Consider the following 14,065-nt stretch of genomic DNA (forward strand, 5'->3'; position numbering starts at 1 on the left):
GCCTCTTCTTCAGCTGGTTGCGAGTGATTTTGTTCCTCGTCTTCGCTTCCTGCATCGTCTTTGTCACCTTGGGAGGCTTCCTCAAACCCCTCAAATGCCGGAGTCTCATAAGGCTGTGAATTACGTTGGCTATAATTTTGCTCCAGCTCATGGACAACATCCTGAAAAATACTTTCCTCTGTCTCTGCTTTCCAAGCCTTTGGTTTTCTCTTATTTTCGCGAGTCAGCTTGCCCTCTAACACTGATCTGGCCGCTTGTGATGAAGCCTTTCCAACGACGCCACTGAATCCCGCGTTTGAATCAATATATTTCTTTACTGTGCGCTTGAAAACAACCTCCTCGAAAAACTTTAACATTTTTCTTGCGTCAACGCTGCAGTCCGCTTTTTCTCTTGTGCTGCAGAACACCTATCATTTATATTGTATTTGCATATTTTGTATTACGAAGCATGAAAAAAAAAATTTGACTGTCCTAAAAAATAAAATAAACAAATAAACAAAATAATAAACTTACCTGCCAAGCTTTCAAGTATGTCTTGTACTGCAGCAATGTCTTTGAGGGATTCTTGTTGGCGAGGAGAGATTCGAGAACATGGTTAGCACAGGTTTTTCTCTGCTCTGCTGTTTCTTCAGACGAAAAAGGCGACTGAAGGTGGCTGGAAGAGTTATCAGTTGTTGCACCGATAATCGTGCCTTGGGAGTAGATCCGCTTGCGAGGGGTGTGTTCCTCGGAGACGTTGTGGACGCCTACAGAACAGGCCCTTCTTTTGCCCTCGCGGATCTCTCTCCTTTTTTCTTTTTCATCTCTGGCTTCCTTAGCCTTTCGTGCATAGCCACTTCTTCCTTCTTTCCCTTGCTTCACGCTAAATTCGAAGAAGGTCCCGCTTGGACCTGAGTTTATTGATGAAGAGGCAGCGTTGCCAGAAGAAGAAGAAGCGATAGTGCGGGGCATCTTGATAGGTTACTTTATATTTTTTGTTGAGGGAATTGGGTAGATATTTGTGAGTACGATCAAGTGTTGCAAGTAGTGGTTATCGTAATAAATAGCGATGATGTATAATGTATAAAAGAAAAGAATAAAAAAGAAAAATGTAAGCGAACATGGTTTTATACTTTTAGCTCATATTGTCAAGTCCAGTTCAAGAATATACTCTCCTCATATTTCAATTGTTCAATCGCTATCTTAGTGAGCTTGATCAATTGTTAGCTTCCCTCAAGCGCGTTATTTTCCTTTGAGTACGGAATGAGTACAGATGAGGAATGAGTGGAATGAGTGGAATGGAATGCGGGAATGAAGAATTGAGTATGAAGCAAGGTGTTGATCAGATCAGACCGCTTTGTGAGCGCGCTACGCGCGTGTAACTAAAGATACTTTTAGTTTCTACTTTTCAGTTAGATGTAGTGAAAAGACATGTGCCTGAATTCTAACCTCTGTGTCTCTGTGTCTGTACGTGAAACCTATGAAACATTTTGCCTATTAATGGGCATACACTGGAATTTGACTTAATAAACTATTACAGTATGTGAAGGCGGCGCGTCTTGAATCTCTAGGCGTCCAGGGACATGGAATAAAAAAACATCAAGAATGTGGCCAAGGCTGCCACGCGATTGACCGGTAAAATGTGATACAACATTGGATTGTGTCGTCAGTATATTAATAGTTCTCGGTATATTAATGCTACATGCTGTTGAGGGCATCAATCTCGCCAGAATCATCCCTCTCACATCAATTCATGCCAGACGGATGAAAGATTAGGAGGAAAAGGTCCTTGATATCTGGGATATCCACGCTTATTTATAATCTCACCAAATGTTCTGTGTCTTGCGTTCATAGGCGGTTAACCGCAGTTTGGTTTTCGTATACCCCTTGAAGAACGTAAGCAAAAATGCCTTTATGTTTTATATTTGATACTCATCAATTTACCATTTTTACTAACTTGTGTATTTCAAATACTCATAGCCAATAAACGGTTTAGCAGCATTGAGAAGGAATTTTATTCCAAGGATTGGTCTGATTTATCAAGGCTTATATTTATGGCACCGTTAAATTACCAGTAACAGACGGCGCAATGTCAGGCTTCCCAGATGCTTGGCGTCGATTTCAGTCAGAAAAAAGAGAGGCGACACATAGACCATCACTCCTATTCTTTGATCCTCCTGGTTTGGATGGCTCTTATATGAGCTGCGACTCTAATAACAAGGCAAAAGAGATCCTTGTACATATTTTGTCGCATAGTCCCAGCTTTTGCTCACTTTAGGAGCATCTGGCTGTGGAAAGACTCGAACAGTTATGGACATGGTGATTTTATTTCAATGCTGGTCGAGATGACCGCGGATCAGATGATGTCTGGTCTTTGATTACTTCTGTCAATCTTGGGGCTGGTGTTGACCTATCGGTAAACACTAATATTGCTATGATATCCGGACATCCCACTGTCAAACTTGTCCGGATAATAATTAGGTTTTACTGAATTGGGTGATATTCTAAACTTTATAAAATATATATACTCAGATGATACTGCATTTACGGGTTCCCTAAATGCACATCTGGCGAAATGTCCGACGATTGCGTTCCTTTCAGTTACAAAAGGAACGAAACACGTTCGATATTGTGGAATAGGCTTCCAAGACCTTTTTTTTCCGGGCTCGGCTTTCCCTCCCTTGTTTCTTGGTCTTGCCTTCCCTTGGCTCTATCGTTGCCTATTGCATTTTCTCACTCACATCTGCTAAACATATTGAGACGATTTTGTTTATTGCATTTGGATAGTTTTCTCTTATCATGTCGCTTCACAATTTTTTTTTTTTTTTTTTTTTTTTGGTGTTAAAGAAAGTATACTTAAAAACAGAAAACTATCTGAAAGAGCAGATCCATTATGATGACGACCTTCAAGCACTAGTTCGGAATAACTGGGATTAGTTCTTAACGTACGACAATAGAACAGTGTAGAGAGCATTGAGTTATACTGAGTCCTCCTCCTCCTTCATATCATTTACGCCTCCGCTGTTCTCCTTTTGCGCTTGAGTTCCTTCACCTCCATGACATCTTTGCCCCCGCGCTTGACCACCTTCAATTTGGACTGAATTCCCAGCTTCATATTTCGATGAGGCATGCTCAGTGTTGGAAATGGACTGTTGTCTTTTACATGCCCCTGTCGCTTTCCCTTTAGGCACTTGCTAGTAATCCGGACCAATGATTGAATCTGAAACAATTGGAAGAAAAAGATTTGATCCATTGATTTAAGTTCGGATGAACAGGTTGGCATTGTAAGCTCAGAGATCCTTGCATGGATGACAGTATTGCCAATCATTGCACCAAGGAAAAACACTATCTCAGGGCCGACAGACTGGAAGCTTATGAGTGGCAGATCTTCTTCAAGACCGGGGAGTAGATCATCGAGGCTGTCTTTTGTAAAAATGGCAATGCGGAGGGTATCCGCATTCTTTGACTGTGTTGTGGGGTGGATACCCTTGATTTCTCCATAATATACCTCACGTTTTCCCTCTGTTCGACCCACAATGTCGGGTTGCCTGGCTTGCCCATCCTGAGCCAAAGCAGCTTTTCTGTTCTCGCCCGCAGTCGATGCACTGTTAAGACCGCTAAAAGGAATAACGACAATTAAACCAAAAGAACATCCCATCTTCCTATATGCAAACGGCTAAACAATCAGGATGATATTACCATTTGAATTGGATATGGCCTGGTATATTCATAAATTCACGTAAAATCGGCACGATGACGGACGACATAATATCACTTTCACTTTCAATCTCGCACCATGTATTGTAGTGTCGAAACACATACAGAGCCACAAACAAAACAGGTAATATGTCTTTTTCTTGGCATGTGTAATAGGATCCCATTATCATGTCAACGACCGACCTAAGATTGATCTCGGGTTCCTCGGCGGTTTCAAGGTCCTTGGATAGGTAGCTCAAGAGATTCATTGATCCCAAATTCTGCAGTCAACAACCAAAAAAAAAAAAAAAAAAAAAAAAAGGTGATTGGTGCCCATTATGCATTGCTCAAAACAAACAAGCAGTCAAAAAAACATAATGTCAACAACAACCATAGCCATATCCGCGAACCTGAACCCAAGCGCTCCATAGTGCGGCTGCTTCTACCGACCGCTTTACGTCTTTCTCTTGCAGCTCGCTGGTATAAAACCGACGGAGAACTTCCTTTGTGATAGCTGAGATCTCAGCAGTCTTGAATCCAACATGCTCTTTGTCAAAATGCAGGACACCAGAGAGCAGCCTAGATTGATACATTTCATCACGTCGATTAGTTTGTGTAATTTCGCTTGAACGTGAATCTCATTTGTATGGAGTCAAACTTACTTACGCAATCTGATCTATTTGCTTGAAGTTCAAAGATGTCTTCTGCCTGATCTTGTTGTAGGACTCAGTTATCCGAGGTCCCCAGTCTTTTGTTAGCGGGAAACGGAATGTGAATTCTGGCCGCTCCTTAATCCAGGACATATCTACAGTTCCACTGTAAGGTCGTCCAAATACCTCACCCTCATCACCTTTGTCTCCGCTAGACAGCTGTTCGTGATTGTCGAAAGTTCCTGTGACAGCTCCTTCATCGTTGTTGATATTAAAGAGCGGACGGCGCGGAGGCGACAGTGTTGGTGATGATAAGCCCGAGCCTCAGTCAAATAATGGAGTGCGAGCAGACGAAAATAGCACTATCAGTCGTCGGCCATGCAAATATTGAATGAGAGCAACAAACAATAACAAACAATATCAAATATAAGTATAAATAATACTGTAGTAACTCTTACCTCGTTTCGGACCCACCTCGAAATTGTTTGATAAAAGTGGAATCAAAGTTGAATTATTGACGCTGATATAATGTTCTCTAACAGCCCCACTTCCTTCGATTATCTCGCTTACAGCCGACTTCGTGGACATTCGGACTTGATAGCGAATTCTTCGGTCTGCCCAAAATTCACCACCTTTAGATGCCTTCCACACTTTGTACTGATTAAGCGAACGTCGTCTTATGATATACGGTACAGTTGTTGATTGTAAAACTTGCATAAATAGCGGATGTGCATCTTCCTCACAATGGAACCCAAGCTCTTCGGCGAATTTCGACATTTCTATATCTTCACCCCTTTTAGCTTTCTTTTGTGCCCAACTCAACGGGTCATTCACACGTGGTTCAACTGAGTCGGCAGGATGAAGAGGAGGTAGGTTTTCCTGTGGAGCTGATGATACGCTTCGCATTTGTGATTCTATACGCTCATGATTCTCGTGAACGATTCAATATTAGTAATGAAATTTCAATTTACACAAAAACAAAAGAAATCAAAGAATCATTAAGTGGATATGATGTTATAACATTGTTCGATCCAACTCGTCTTTCCGCCGCCTCGCCGCGTACTAAGCAAAGGTTCGCTAAGAATGTGCTCATGAAATCTACAGCCCACTTAATAATTCTAAATGAATAATTCTAAATGAATAAATCAATTACGGACCTTACGATGTATTACTTGTAACCGCTGAGTACAGTTGAAGAAGTTCAGTGCTACTTAATGTTAAACAGTTAATACACCTGAAGTTGATTGGACAAGATTACGTGACAGCTTTTTTCGAAACACAACTGGCCGCCGACGTGGTCTCCATTGTCCTCGTCTGGCACCACTTGAAACGGGCGCTGACGGAGTTTGAGAGTCGCCAGGACCTACAGGTCATTCACCCAGCCAAAGTTGGATTGGCAGGACGAGGCGATAGCGTGGTTCAGAGCTAGGTCTACACTCGCAAGCGAAAAAAAGGAGATACTGCGACCAAAATCAATGAACGATCGCAATGAAATATGAATAATTATATTTTAATTAAAAGGATTCTGGAATTCTTCGTCTCGTTGGGAGCCATCCTGCATATCTTTTTGTGGAGATACCTGTTCCCTATTCTCGTCTTCACAAGCTCTTACAAGCTTTTTCAAAAAAATGGCGCACACTACTCATGTTACTTTTTTTTTGCATTATCCAGCATGGCCTCCATTCCCTCCGGAGTGCGCATATCATGCCCACCAGACAACTTGGCCAGTAGCTCAACCGAAGTATGAAGTGACTCCTTCGATAGAGGTGAACTATGCATGCTGCTCACAGGGGGTGGAATGGGTTCTTGGGCTCCATCGGAAAGATCAGGAAAGTTACAATCCTCTACAGAAGGGCATGGCCCATTTTTATCCTCCAAAACATCCTGCACATCTTTCTCCGCAATGCGGTTGAGGTTCCAGCCGTTTGCCTCATTCACTGAGGCAACCAAGTGCTCGAAGTACGTCCTTTCTTGCCTCTCATAAAGGTGACGTCGCGTGTACCGGAGCTCATGGTTCTGCTCTGCATTGGTAGTCGACATGGTTTTGAAGGGCGGCCGCATCTCTTCAGGGAGGACCGGCGTTTCAGCAAAGCAATTCCTTAGTGTTGTCACTTTAACGTAATTCCATGCATATGGGATAATCGACCACGCGTGTCCATTAAAAATAGCCTTCACCATGTCAAACGTTCGGATGAGATGCGACTCACGGATAAGCATCTCAAGGAATGCTCGCTTGAACACACTAATAACACCTGCGTCAAGGGGCTGCGTAACAGATGTTGGGTTCACCAGGAGTCGTCGGACGCGGAGATGCTTCCAGGATTAATTGATAAAAGGGTCGCGCATATCAATGTTTTTGTGTTGTGGAGCTGAGTCTAGGAGAAGTAGGCTTGGCTCCGTGAGCTGGTCATCGAGTTCTTTCAGCCATTTCACAAAGATATGGTTTGTCATCCACCCCGATTCAGACTTCCTCACAACCATCTTACTTGCCGACTCTTCGTCAATGCCCTGGGCGATATTTTTGCCTAGTATATAAAATATATCACATCAAGTTAATGTCTAATATTTAATATTTACCAAGGTTTTCAGTAGTTGCTTCTCCTTACCAATGACTAGTGTCTTCAATGCACTCATGGATTCTGCCTTGAGGAGCGATGTGCCCGAAGCGTTGATACAAAATAGAATGGAAACACGGCAGCTCCTATTTGCCTTGATACCGGCTTTCGAGACCTGCGTTGTATAAGACTTGTGCTCCAGCTCCTTGAAATAAAATCCTGTCTCATCGCAGTTGTATATGTTGTCAGGCTTGGGAACATAGCCGCCGAATCTCGACTAGTTCAGGCTCAATCGCCTTAAGGTCAACCGATGCTGCTTCTCCGTGGAGCTGGCAATACGTTATGTTATGACGCTTTTTGAAAGCATCGAACCAGGAAGCTGAAAAAGACGGCATCATGTTGTTGGAGTCCGAGTCAAAAGGATTTTTCTGGTCGGTGAGGACAATATAGGTGGTTTTAGCCGCTTGCTTTATCATCCTTTTGTTGACTGGATTGTTTCGCTTCTGCTGATCTTCCAGGCAGCCATTTTAAGAGCACCGCCTCAAGCTGAAAATTCTTTCGCTGAGTCATATAACATGCGCCCTTTGGATACAACGGAGCCTGTTGTCGAAGCTTCTAAAGGTTACATTGTGGGAGATATCTTTTTGTCGAAGCAAAAGATATTCGTATATATCAAGGAGCTCGATTTTTTGTTCTAGAGTCAAACACACCTTCGCCATTGGGATGGCGTGGTTGTCAACTGAAGGAAGGATAAGGGGAGCATACATATCGCAATTCCTTGCACAATCTTGAAGCCAAGTACCTCTCCTTCCGCTTGCGTTCAATCGTTTTTATTTCAGACTTTGTATATTTGGTCTTCTTGGTCACTTCATAAGCAAGAGCCGACTCTGTGGAGCGTTTTCCAGTTGCCATTTTGATGCTTGGATGCGATTGTTTAATGTAAGGGAACAGGTGATATGTTGTGAATAGTAGCAAGCGGTGGTGGGTTCAAAAATGATTTATTGTTCAAGTCTGCCCTAATCTGCTACAATAATGATGGCTTTTATACTATTCGGGGACGCCGTGTGGAAGTCATGGGGCGTAGTGGGGCTGGGCAAAGAGGCGTAGTGGAGGCGTAGAATTGTCCGGATATTTCGTCAGACAAATCTTGTCGGACATTTCACCAGATGTGCATTTCGGGGAACCCGTAAATGCAATATCACCACCCAATTTAGTAAAACCTAATTATTATCCGGACAAGTTTGACAGTGGGATGTCTGGATATTGCAAGTTCGACTATACAATAGTCTAGAGAGTTTTCGCAAATATTTTTTTCGTCAAGGATTTTCATCGGGATATTGAACCTTACTTTCGCCGACGTAAAAATTGCAGTCTGTAAACAACTTATCGTATGTGCTATCCCTTAAACAGTCAACCTGGCAAATTTGCCATTATAAATGGGCTTAAAATCCAGCAATTCATGGGCATTGTCTTGAAATTTTATTTCGATGTCGAAATAAATGACCGAAAACTAAACTGTCATGGAGCTATCCTGGCTTCTTTATTTGTGCCAATAAAAAAACTCTTGAAGGCTTTCGCATGACACTAGCATCCTCTTAGGGGGCCCATTGTGTTGTTTATTTATTGACTGGTGTAATAGCAGTGATAATATTCGCCATAGTATCGACTTGAAAGGATGGCAATCTGAGTTGATTCATTCTACCGCACCATAGAGCTTGCTCGGCAAGACTTGATTTGTCACATCATTTGCTTCCTCGTCTTCTTGATATATCTGGGTTGGTAAACACTGCGTTTGTTGGGCCTGTTGAAACCAGAGGGAACCACAGCAACATATCATACCCAAGGTGATACAAATATCTCTGTTGGAGTGAGTGGTGAACTGTGTGTGGTTCAGATGTAGTGGACATAAACGGCGAAAGAATGCATCGAAAGGATGTGAGCGGTTATGAGAGCCAGGAAGAAGGGGTTGGTATGCCTGTTCAAGTCCTTGGCAAGAGGGCATGAGTAGCAGTTGTGATCACAAGTTGATTTCGGTGAGTCTGCATAACAATGGTATAGTTTCTAGACCCTATCTTCCACGTACAGCATTGCATTATTGGTGTTTTCAGACCTGGCACCAATCATGCGAGGTATTTCTTTTTCTGAGGATTCCTTGTGTTAAACGGCCAGACAGAAAGCTTAAAAGACATACAGACACAACGGTGAAAAAAAAATGTATGCGAGCAAACAGCTGCTGTGTTTATTTGTTGTCTGCACATGCCTTCTTTCATCGCGGGCTTTTTTTTTTTTAATTGTTTCGCAAATCTTGTTTCCTTTTTTGTTCGTCAATCACTGTGTGCACGAATAAGCAGCTGAAGCATCTCTTTGGTTTCTGTACATGCATAAACACATTTTACATCGCGGCGTCTTATTTATTTTCTGCAATTCCAAAACACAAAACACAAGCGTTTTCCAGAAGAAATAAACAAACTTTATTTTGGCGGCCACTCCACAATCATGCCATGGTTATAACAATCCCTAGGAAAGGATGAAACGCGTCGGTATTGCAGCGGACCCATGCATAGGGTGCCATGATGAGGAGAATGATAGGATCGTGATATCCCAAGACTCTGATTTTTTTGCGTACGAACGAGTCTGCTTCCTAGTGCGACCCCTTCCGCACCGTAGACGGAAGTTTGGGGTTTACGACGTAGACAACATTATCCAAGCACTAAGACTGCCAACACACGCGCATCTGGTGTTATTCTGTGCCATCGCAGGCAATGACTACTCAAGGAACCTCGAGACGTTAGGCCCGATTACTAATCTTCGATTAATTCGAAAGGTTGAGTGGAACGAGAACTATAATAAAATGCTTCAGGCCTACCTAAGGGAAGCTAGTAAGGTGTTGGGAAGGAACGTAGCCTCTGAGGAAGGCCGTTTCAGTGTAGCTCTCCGCATTTTTACTTCCGGCCATCAAACGTCGGCCCAAGCGTTACCATCGAACAATGAGTTCGATAACTTCAAGCAGCGTCTACTCAATGGAAAGGATCTTCGCCATAGAATGGCTCAGCAAAGGCGACCGCAGCGCCGCAGAACGTAAGAAAGCTCAAGCTATAGTTTTTGGCCTTGAAACCAGACGTCCCCAATACTAATCGTTAGTCCCTTTCTTGAATAATGTAGAGGCGTACCATCATTCTATATAGCGGAAGGGTCACATAGGAACCAGTTCCGGCCCATCTTTTCTGACAAGCCGAGCATATTGAATGGGCGCACAGTTGATATCAGTAACTGCTGTCAGCACGATAGGCCGGGCCTTAAGCATCCACCACGTCGGAGAAAGGCAAAAAAGAAGCAACAGAAAAAACAAAAGCGGAAGCACAAAGGCAAGAAGCCCCACAGGGCTAAAAAAGAAGGTGCACCAATTAGGAACTTGAAGGATGCTACGAAGGTTGATCACAGCTACAGCAGTAAGCACCCTATCAAGGCCTTAACAATTGGGTCCCTTAAGGCCTCCATGGCAAGGAAAGGCGGACTGGACGCAGATGAAAGGGATAGTATTGCAAGCCAGGTCCGAGGGGCAGTTGTTGTCCTCAACCGACTACGCCGCTATGCATACTGGGCGATCGCCTTGGGCATTGAGAGGATCATTGTTGCGATTAGCAGTCATTTACATGGGTTTTTACTATAGCAAAGATTTTTACCCTTTTTATTTAACGAAGATCCCCGGATCATAATAAACACATCTTTCTTTCGTTCTCGTTACTTATTATGATCCTGGCATATTTCAATCATGCGGTTACCAGGGGCAGCAAAGTCGAGGAAAAAGGCACTGGACGAGGTCTTGGATAGCAATGATTATTCCTTCCGTCTCGCCACCCTTCTTTTGAGTGGTCAAGGTGGCCCCAATTCAGCTTACGCGAGGGCAAAAAAACAAGGAAAGGCGGTAGAAACGCCCCATCATCACCTCGCTTATGAACATTTCAAGGCCACCACTGAACTTTCCCCAATAAAGGATATAGACATCACATTGGGGGACGTCCAAGGCTTTGATCCCAAAAAGATCACATTTCCAAGAGCGTCAGACTTACTAATGGGCCAAGTACAGACATCATTAAGGCAGCACTGCAGGAACGCAATGGTATAGCTTGTGTAGGGGTATTTTCATGCATATTCTGCAATCAAATGCTCTTTATTCACACCTTTTTTTTTTTTTTTTTTTTTTTTTAGTTTGATGTCGAGAAAACAAACGAAGATATGAGCGACATTGAGTTTTTTTTTGCGGGAGAACAAAAGAGTGAAAAAATACTCAGAGTTTCCTACGTCCCCCTGGTCACCCGGGTATGTGTATCTGTCTGAACACGCCCTAGTTGACACCCTCTGGGCGAACGAAGATACCAAGCAGCTGCTGGAGCGTATTCTGCCTCTCAATAATGCTTCCAAGACTGCAATGTATGAGTGTGTACAGGGAACAAAAGGGGTTTTGATACAGGCTCTCTTTTGTGACATTGGAGGTGATCGCATGGTTCGTGGATATCAAGACAAAGTATCCCTGCAGTCACAGGACAAAGATCTAACTCGGTTCAAACTCAAAGGAACGATTTCTACCAACGGTCTAGTTCTGAATCTACTTGCCTATGACACAACCCAGACGAAGAGACAGCAGCAGTCTGACGTAGATGAAGAAGACCCCAGCCAAGAACTGGAGCTTTCTCAGGGATTTCTCAACACGACGTGTTCAAAGGCGGCCGGTGAAGACCTAACAGATGAAGACTACGCAAACATAAACTGGAAGAGGAGCTCCAAGCTGCTTGAAAACGTTGAGCTCACATTCAACAAACCAGGGCGATGCCCATCCGCAAACACCACAACTATCGTCGGATGTGATCCTGGTATTGTTAACGCCCTTACGTTTTCCTCGCTGGACCCTCACAACCCTAACTTGCGGCAAACGGTAAAGGTGAGAAGCAGGTTCTTGTACCTCCCTGTCCTCCGCTTCAACCACCTGTTGAACAAAAGGAAGCGTGAAAAAGGAATGATTGAGGTTGAGAGCGCCATCCCTGTGTTTGGAAGGGAACGTATAATGAGTACTTTCAATGGATGAACGAGGAGTCTCAGACACAGACAGGATCAACGAATTTGGATGTGCTTCAAGAGTTCTACGAGTCCAGATGGCACCTGAAAAAAAAAATGGGACCTACGAAAGGCTCAACGAGCTACGTTCGGCTACGCGGTACAGCGAGTGTTGAAGATGCTTGGGGATAAAGGAGTACTTGTCGTCGGCCTAGGGTCCTTTGAAAGTAGTAAAGGAGTTCCCAGCAAGCACACTGCTATAACGAGGCATCTTGTCACACAGGTATGGCTGTTTTTAAAAAAGTAAGCAAAGCTGGAAAGCCATAAAAGCCTTGCTAATAAACGACTGCCATTTGAAACGCTTAGGTCAAAGCACGAGGACACTTCGCTGTAGGAGCGCACGAATTTTACACCAGCGCCCGCTGTCCCCGACCCCTCTGCGATAGCTTTTTAGAGACGGTGTACCCTCGCTCTAAATATTGCAGGACATGTAAGGTATTCTTCGACCGTGACGCAGTAGGGGCGGAAAACATCGCAAGAATCGGTCTTGCTCAAATTGAGAGACAAGAGAGACCTGCAAAGTACAAGCCCACGGAAGAGTCGCCTGCTCCGGCTGCAAAGCGCGCACGACGCTAGACACAAGTATTTGGGTGCCGGCACACCCACAAAAAATTTGTAAGTTCTGTTTATTTTCGTCTCCTGTATCCATCCTCTCTAATCTTTTGCCCCTGAATTTCTGGACTAACTTTAAAAACCGTAGATAAAGAAGTATACAGTCACACAAATATATTGGTGGAATCCTTGCAACTTCAAAAAGTCCTTCCTGTTCATTCTGAAAAGTCCTATACACCTCGGCTTCCCGTTGCAATAACTCTTTTCTGTCCTCTTTATGCTGTTGGTGCAACAACATCGAGTTGACATGTGTGCTTTGTGGGGGATTGGAAATGATCATTATGGCAGTTGAGGTAAAGAAGATAGCAAAAATATGAACGAGGCAACTGTTACGTCCTGAGGCTAGGGAGTGTACCCAAATGGAGCACTCCCCTTTTTATTCATAGATCAGAGCAATTATAAGGCTCCGACCTAGCTAAAATAATAAACAACTTTTGATCTCCTTGACTTCCGACTTACCATAAAATATTTCAGCAACGAAAAAAAAAAAATTCTTATTGAATCAATTCAATCCTTGGCTTGACGAAAATTTCGTCAAATACGTTGCTTGATGAAAAAATCAAAATGAATTTTCATCGGTTCATTTTTGCTCTTCCCGATGAAAACTTGATGTAAAAATCGATTTGCGAAAACTCTCCAATAAATATTTCATTTCAGCCACTGTCAATCCAGCCGTTACATCACCTTTTTGCCACCAGTTGTTTCTTATAATTTGTTTGTTTCAAAGCGCGTCAATCCCTTCCTCCAAGCATAACAACCAATCAAAACACACATCCACTTTCTTCTCTTCCTCTCCTTCCCCCTTCCTTTTCCTTTTCCTTTTTCTATTCAATGCTTTAATATTATTCTGTGCAAAATAATAATACACACATTAACACATCTCGTCTCGCTTTTTTTTTTTTTTTTTTTTTTTTTTTTTTGGAGAAAGTAATGTCTAGCCGCTATAGTACATGTAACATGTACAAAAGTCCATATCTGTTTGAATATGCCTTTTATTCATCCTATAACTGTCTAGTGTGACATATCAGTCACATGTAAGTAGTTATTTCACTTATCAATTATTAGTTGTCAATTAGAGATTGTCCTTCACCCTATTTATATCAGTAGGAGGTGATCAATAAAGGGATGAACGTTTCTCATTCACTTTCCAATCCATATTATTCAATTGATCACCCATACTCCTCAATTAGCCCAGAAATTCACGGGCAAAAAAAAAATAATCAGAAAGAAGACACGGAAGAGAACTTTCAAATACTTGTGTCTAGCGTCGTGCGCGCTTTGCAGGGGGGAGAGAGGCTGGCGGCTCTTCCGTGGACTTGTATTCTGTTAGCTTCCCTTGGCTCCTAATCTGAACAAGACCGACTCTTGCGATGCTATCCAAGTACGTACATGCCCAGCAATATTTAATTATTTCGCAACAATCCTTAATATTAAAAGAATAGGAAAGTAGGTTCGGAAAAA

At 43.0% G+C, this 14,065-nt stretch overlaps 4 protein-coding genes across 4 annotated transcripts; 2 read left to right on the plus strand and 2 right to left on the minus strand.

Annotated features, from left to right (window-relative positions):
• Positions 1–3,462: 3,462 nt before the first annotated feature.
• On the minus strand, positions 3,463–4,919 carry BCR41DRAFT_362842 (hypothetical protein). The gene is made up of 4 exons (XM_022025790.1): positions 4,784–4,919; positions 4,342–4,648; positions 4,086–4,254; positions 3,463–3,956 (listed from the first exon to the last, which is right to left on the minus strand). Exons 2-4 carry the CDS (start codon positions 4,476–4,478, stop codon positions 3,675–3,677), a joined length of 588 nt encoding a protein of 195 aa, XP_021876445.1. The 5' UTR covers positions 4,479–4,648; positions 4,784–4,919; the 3' UTR covers positions 3,463–3,674.
• On the minus strand, positions 4,437–5,409 carry BCR41DRAFT_362844 (hypothetical protein; the record flags this gene model as incomplete). The annotated part of the gene is made up of 2 exons (XM_022025791.1): positions 4,784–5,409; positions 4,437–4,648 (listed from the first exon to the last, which is right to left on the minus strand). Coding segments are annotated over exons 1-2 (616 nt in total), but the record flags the coding sequence as incomplete, so codon positions are not given.
• A 3,998-nt stretch (positions 5,410–9,407) lies between these two features.
• Positions 9,408–10,796, plus strand: BCR41DRAFT_425963 (hypothetical protein; the record flags this gene model as incomplete). Its single annotated transcript, XM_022030658.1, has 3 exons — positions 9,408–9,958; positions 10,043–10,507; positions 10,652–10,796. Coding segments are annotated over 3 exons (1,161 nt in total), but the record flags the coding sequence as incomplete, so codon positions are not given.
• A 336-nt stretch (positions 10,797–11,132) lies between these two features.
• On the plus strand, positions 11,133–12,594 carry BCR41DRAFT_362849 (hypothetical protein; the record flags this gene model as incomplete). The annotated part of the gene is made up of 3 exons (XM_022025792.1): positions 11,133–11,937; positions 12,076–12,215; positions 12,299–12,594. Coding segments are annotated over 3 exons (1,215 nt in total), but the record flags the coding sequence as incomplete, so codon positions are not given.
• Positions 12,595–14,065: the final 1,471 nt, after the last annotated feature.

This window comes from Lobosporangium transversale (assembly GCF_002105155.1).
Source record: "Lobosporangium transversale strain NRRL 3116 chromosome Unknown BCR41scaffold_58, whole genome shotgun sequence".
In the NCBI taxonomy this organism is placed as follows: domain Eukaryota; kingdom Fungi; phylum Mortierellomycota; class Mortierellomycetes; order Mortierellales; family Mortierellaceae; genus Lobosporangium; species Lobosporangium transversale.

Coding starts and splice junctions, on each gene's coding strand:
- BCR41DRAFT_362842 (XM_022025790.1), bottom strand. CDS start 4,478: ATGTCCTGGATTAAGGAGCGGCCAGAATTCACATTCCGTTTCCCGCTA. Junction 4,255..4,341: donor AAGCAAATAGATCAGATTGC/GTAAGTAAGTTT, acceptor GTATCAATCTAG/GCTGCTCTCTGGTGTCCTGC. Junction 3,957..4,085: donor TATGGAGCGCTTGGGTTCAG/GTTCGCGGATAT, acceptor TGTTGACTGCAG/AATTTGGGATCAATGAATCT.